At 37.8% G+C, this 6,209-nt stretch overlaps 1 protein-coding gene across 1 annotated transcript in view; it reads left to right on the forward strand.

Annotated features, from left to right (window-relative positions):
- LOC116687798 (tubby-related protein 1) overlaps positions 1 to 6,209 on the forward strand; it is a 13,048-nt gene that overhangs the window by 1,969 nt on the left and 4,870 nt on the right. The window contains exons 2-8 of the mRNA XM_032513409.1: positions 823 to 955; positions 1,096 to 1,209; positions 1,334 to 1,465; positions 4,672 to 4,791; positions 5,449 to 5,583; positions 5,659 to 5,741; positions 5,869 to 6,033. Coding sequence (XP_032369300.1) covers positions 823 to 955; positions 1,096 to 1,209; positions 1,334 to 1,465; positions 4,672 to 4,791; positions 5,449 to 5,583; positions 5,659 to 5,741; positions 5,869 to 6,033 — 882 coding nt within the window. The remainder of the gene's footprint in view (positions 1 to 822; positions 956 to 1,095; positions 1,210 to 1,333; positions 1,466 to 4,671; positions 4,792 to 5,448; positions 5,584 to 5,658; positions 5,742 to 5,868; positions 6,034 to 6,209) is intronic.

Raw genomic sequence — 6,209 nt, forward strand, 5'->3', positions numbered from 1 at the left:
GGGGGGGGGTTCCATAAGCTAGCATCTAGACGGCCAAGATGAAAGCTCATGTTGCAGGTGATGTAGAAAAAACAAGCAAATTGGAAAGAATATTCACGTTTATTTTGGATACAGAACAGACAAGAGAGCAAGAAAGAGTCAATAATTTCATTTTCTGGCTCTCCTTATATTGTCTTTGGTGGTTAACTCATAAATTCTTTTTCAGTCATTGACTTGCCATCTTGTGTCTAACATGTGTGATGTGAAGTTTGTTTCTGATTGTGACCTATTTTTTAGTGTCTATAGGACGATGCTTGAGCAAGTTACGTAAAATAGTTGAAAGTACTTTTTTTTTTGGGGGGGGGGGGTCTTCTAAAACTGTACTATCAAAAATAGCAAAAGCTGATTTGATTCTATAAAATGCTTTTAACATAAACACACGCTGATACCAGCAACTGAACATACAGCTTTACCAGAAGATTTACATTATGAATATCATGTAAATATCATGTGCACTGATGTTAGGGTATTTTTATTATTTTTCTTTTTAATAAAATTGCAATTAGCATTAAATTTGTAAGTTACTGCGTATTTTATAGTAGAGCAATAATATCCAATTCTTCTAAATCTTTTTTTGCTTTCTGGTCCTCGTTTCCATTCACATCTGACTTTGCAATGGTAAGTTGTCATTATTTTAATGCTGCTATATTCCAAGATAATTTTTTTTATGTCCCCCAATTTTCATTTTGTCCAGTCCCTTGTCATCTTTTCTCTGCTCTCCTGTCCTTCTTCCACGAGTCTCACCTCTAATCTGTTTTGGATCTTTTAAAGAAAAAACCATAGAAGCCAAAAAAGAAGAAAGAAGAAACAAACGGCACAACAGAAGCCAAGCTGAATGCAAAAGAGGCCAAGCCCAAAAAAACAAAGACGAAGAAAAGTGAAGATGTATCCGATGAGGACAGTCCTGCCATCCAAAGTGAGCAACCCTAAAGAGATGATATTTCTATAATATTTTAAGTATTTCCTACAAAGCCCGCAATAAAAACTGATATTTTTCATGTATCTCTATCTCTGCTGCAATATATCCCTACTGCTGATTCCTTATCAACATCATAGATGGAAAGAAGGTGAAGAAAAAGAAACCAGAAAAAGATAAAGAACCAGACAAGGACAAAGAAAAGGAGAAAGAGCCAAAAAAGAAAGCCAAAAGTGCTCCAAAAAAGAAGAAAGGTAAGTCACTAGTGACTCTCTAGTGAGTTTTAAATTGAAAACCTCTAAGGCCTGACTCTAATTAAATATTATTCAAATAAGTCTTCAATCAAACAAAAACAAAAGTCTTTTTCCGTCTCTGCAGATTCAGGCTCAGATAATGACGATGATAACGATGACGATGAAGACGCTCCCAAAAAGAAGACTAAGAAAAAGACAACGAAGGACAGCTCGACATCTGAAACGACTGCCAAAGAAAAGAAATCTAAATCTAAAGGTATGGCGAGAAGCAGGAAAAGCTATTTTCTAAAGGCATTAGCAGCGTAATTAATCCAAACAACAGTTATGAGACCAGACTCCGGTTGTTAAGAGGATTAAATGTTTTTTATTGTGTAATAGTGATTGAATGGAAACACTGACTTGGTTGCAGGGGCAACAAAACACGGCAGTCAAGGGACTAGCTTGCCCTTAAGTAATCAACTGTGGAAAATGTCATCAAAAGGTTGCAACGGTCAAATCCTGAGGATTTCCTTTTAATTCTACTAACAAAATGTACAGTTGAAAATACAAGGGTTTGGTCCGGCTACTCTGTACCACTTTGTAGCAAATTCCCTTTGCAGAAGGTCTAGAGAAAAGGATGTTAGACGCTCAAAGTTTGTTCTTCCAAACTGTAGAACATATTCTCAATTAGTATAATTACATAATGATTAGAAAACACTGATTAGCCAACAAGCCTGCTAAATTATAACTATGGTGAGAAATAATGAAGGACTTTGAATGACTTAATGAACCGTGAGTCTTTTTCCAGCTCGAGAACTAAAATGAACGAGGGATGTGAGGTCGTGGTGTTCTCCATTTCAGTGTTAATTAGTCTCAGAGTTGTGTAGGCTGTTTTCTAGGGTAACTACCGTTTTATTCCACCTGGACATTATTTTCCTATGTTGTTGTGTCTGATGACTGATGGGAACAACAATCTATGACGATAGTCAAGTATTAAGCGAGATCGCTGCAGAACAAGCTACAATCTAAGTTAATAGGGCAATTGTCCAGCTTGTATTTACGTTCACAAAAGTGATTGTTTTGTCATTGACAAGCTCAGATTAATATTGTAAGTGTCTGACAACATTATGGAAAGGATTTCTAAAGAGGTTGACCTTTCTGTTAAATTCTGTTAAAGAGTAGGATCCTTTTTTTTAAACATGAAAACATCAGCGAAATTGCATTCTCTAAAGCCACCAGACTCCATGTAAATAAACATTCATTTTAGCTTCATAAAATACAGTTCATTTAAAGTTTACAGAAACAAAATAAAACTATGAAAGCCATCTTTCCAACTATCAAAACTCTAGTTGGGGTTGAAATAAACACATGGTTTACCTATTTACATGTGAAAATATGTTGGCGATATGCACGCTAAAAGTATTTTTTTTTAAATGGCGCCTGTTGGGTTTAGAGCTGTTTCTGCTTAAACAGAAAGGTCTTAAATAACTTTTTTTAAAGGCAAATCTCTGTAGGGATCCTTTCCATTAGGTTGTGAGACACTTAGAATTATAAACTAAGCATTTCAGTGGCAAAAAGTACTTTTAGTGGACAAAATTGACAATCCACATTTGCCCCATAGGGTTACACTGCAGCCCGGCCTGTGGCTGCCAGTTACAGAGAGTACGCCTCAGCTGTACTTTGTGTTTTGTGCTAATTAGCAAATTAGCACAAAAGCTCACACATTAAACTGAGATGGTGAACATGGTAAATATTATGCCTTCTAAACCTCATCATGTTAGCATTGTCACTGTGAGCATGTTAGTATGCTAATGTTAGCATTTAGCTCACATCACTGCTGTGTCAAAGTACAGCTTTACAGAGCTGATAGCATGGCTTTAGACCAGTCAAGTCTTGAAATTCATTCAGTGCATCGGAACAAAATATGATGGCACTTTTATTGAAATTTTGAAGAAAAGAAAACGGATAAGAACATGACAGACTTGTCTTTTACAGTGGAGAGGGAACACTTTTGTGTGTAGCTCAATATTCCTTTGACTTGGGCTACAATCAAGTGCCTATCAGTGCAGATGTTGAGATATGACTTGATTATCACTTCAACGCTTTGCTAAGAGTGTTGCTACACTTCTCTATTACTTTGGTTGGATTAGCTCCAGAGCTTTTACGTCTCAGCTTAATTTAACCTTTCTCCACCTCACATCAGCTGTCAGTCATTTCAGGAAGACCTGCTCTAACTTGTGTTTGTGGCTCCCTGCTCCTCCTGTAAAGACCAGGTGCTCTGTTGGCAGTACCAATGGAAATGGATTTAATTACATCATTAATAGCTATGGCAATGTTTAATATAACTACTGTGGCTAGTCTTTTTTACAGTATGACTTTTGTGTTTGTTGTGTTGTTTCAGAATTGAATTCAGAATTGTATTTTATTTCAAGTCATATACTGTATATTTAGTTGAAAAAGGGTTTAGAGGGGAGAAATGGCACACACTGTGTGACTTGTTAACGTTTAGACGAACACACGGCAAAGCCATTTTTACTTAAGTCTAGACATACTCAACTAAAGTGCTTACGTAAGTAAAGTTTTAACCACATGCTTCCATTCCCTAAAGTTCATTAATTCCTATTCAAAGAGCAAAGACAGCTTTGAGCAGTGACCAGTCAGCAAGTCAAGATAGGATATGAGATGACTTTAAGAAGGAGCGTTGACAGTGTCGCTAGTGTATTTGATGTTTTGAAGATACAAAATTTATGCCAGACTTTGTCAAAACAGCTGGAAGAAACATTGAGAGAAAATTTCAAACTGAGCACACACAAAAAGCTGTGCTCCCAAATCTGTCCCGGTCTTTAAGGGACGCTAAGCAGTTTTGGCAATTTCTTTTGCTTTTTACTGGCAGGTTTCTCTGTAGAATAAAAATTTGGCAGCTCCTATCTTTACTTGTGTCTGACTCCTTGCTTGGTCAGTCTGCCGTTTTCCTCTTTCTTTGTTCCTCTAACAATGCTTTCTTAACTTTCTGCTTTTTTTTTTGCCAGCTCAGCCATGATGATAGTGTGAAAAACTCCATCGCTACCTTGTTCTTATAGCTAGTAGGTTCTCGAATGGGGGCACAAATGTGTGCTGTGCCATAAAGCAATTTGTTACATTGCAAAACTTGATTTCGATACATCTTGATGCATGGCGTTAGGGAGAAGCGAGACGACCGCGATTCAACCCAAAAATAGTCATATAGGCTAACCGTTCCAATGACGGCGAAGCTGTTCAGTTAACGTAAATTAAGCTAAAAAAAACTGCATAGTTCCCCTTTTAATCCTTGCTTGCTGGGTGATTTGCTTTCTCCACTGTCCAATACACAAAGGAATGAGATTTACATTATTTGTCTTTGAAAGATTAAATTCTTCAGTGTGTGCTCACATGATTCTCCAGGTTTGGAATCACATTCAAGGACAGATAGCATTTTTAAAATTGTGTTCATTTGTTATTTTTCAGAGGACAAGGACTCTGATGGGAAAGAAAAAAAGTCCAAGTCAAAGGAGAAGGACAAGAAGAAAGAACCAGCTTCAATGTTCCAGATAAATGGAGAAAAAGACTCAAAAAGCAAGAAGAAAGGTGAGTGTATTTTGATAAGCCCAGTCTCGCATTGCCAGACCTTCCTCCACAGCGCTGCGGAGCAGGGTCTGGCTAGTCCATACAGCATTCCAGGATGGGAGAAAATCGTGCTGTGGTTTATTGGAATTTCTTTAAACCAATCACAATCATCTTGAGCTGTGCTAAGCGCCCGACAGAGCAATGGTGCCTCTGCAAAATAGCCTCTGGAAGGAACTTGTTTTGGGTGGAACGTATGTACGTTCAAAAGTTGTTTTGAAAAAAATCAGATTGGACAGATAGTCTATCTAGCTGTCTGGATTTACCCCGCAGAGATCTGAGGAGCAGTTAATCGTAGTCCTCAAAAATCACACTGGAGTTTAGAATGCCAGCACAAAGAAAGCAGAAGGTGATTGACATCGGGCCAAAACAATTGTGACATCTGGCAGAATTTCCTGCAGCACCTGAACAGTCACGGAATATAAGCCTAACTAACACAACTCAAAACTACATGGTTTGCCTGTTGAACCTCCTTTATTGCAAATGAGACATTGTTTCTTAACTGACTTGCAGAAGCATGCATCTTAAGTTTGCTTTATTTTAGACAATTAACTGTGGCTTGGTAAGAGTTCTCGCAAAATTCAACCAAAAATCTTATCTTTACACCTGTCTCCTGAGCAGTTGCCAAATCAGACAGTGATGAGAGCGAGGAGGAGACCAAGCCAATCAAATCAAAGAAGAAATCCACCGCTAGCTCATCATCCTTGTTCCAAACGTCCGGAGATAAGGACAAAGACAAGAAGACAAAAAAGAAAGGCAGGTCCACCAGTACCTTTATCCTTCCTTTTGAGTCTCTGACAAGTAGCTAATTGCATGTGTTGTATGTTTCAGCAAAGGCAGAAGAGAGTGATGATTCTGACTCAGAAAAAGATGAAAAATCCAAGAAGAAAAAGGGCAAAGGGAAGAAGAAAAAGGTATGTCAAACCTCACAATTCACACATAATTGGGAAAAAACAAACCTTTTAGTAATTTAATGTCACACAGGCAAAGCAACAGTTCCTCAACAGATTAAACATGAACATTTTCATGCTTTGTGAGCAGGCGAGATCTCCATCACCTGAGATTGAGTTTGACAACTTGGAGAGGTTTGTGATGGATCCGGCTCCACAGGGCGTGACCGTCAAATGCAGAGTGACTCGAGACCAGAGAGGGGTGGACAAGAGCCTCTACCCTCTGTATTACCTCCACCTCGACAACCAAAAGAAGGTCAGGGATTTCCTCTTTATTGCAGATACAGTTGTGCTCATAAGTTTACATACCCATGCTTAAGTTAAGTTAAAAAATTATGTTTTGGAAATTTATCTTAATGCCTTAATTAAAAAAAAGAGGTAAAATCCAACCTTTAAGGACTCCAATTTTCTTTGTGAATGAATAATGTATTG

This window comes from Etheostoma spectabile, chromosome 4 (assembly GCF_008692095.1).
Source record: "Etheostoma spectabile isolate EspeVRDwgs_2016 chromosome 4, UIUC_Espe_1.0, whole genome shotgun sequence".
NCBI classification, from domain to species: Eukaryota; Metazoa; Chordata; class Actinopteri; order Perciformes; family Percidae; genus Etheostoma; species Etheostoma spectabile.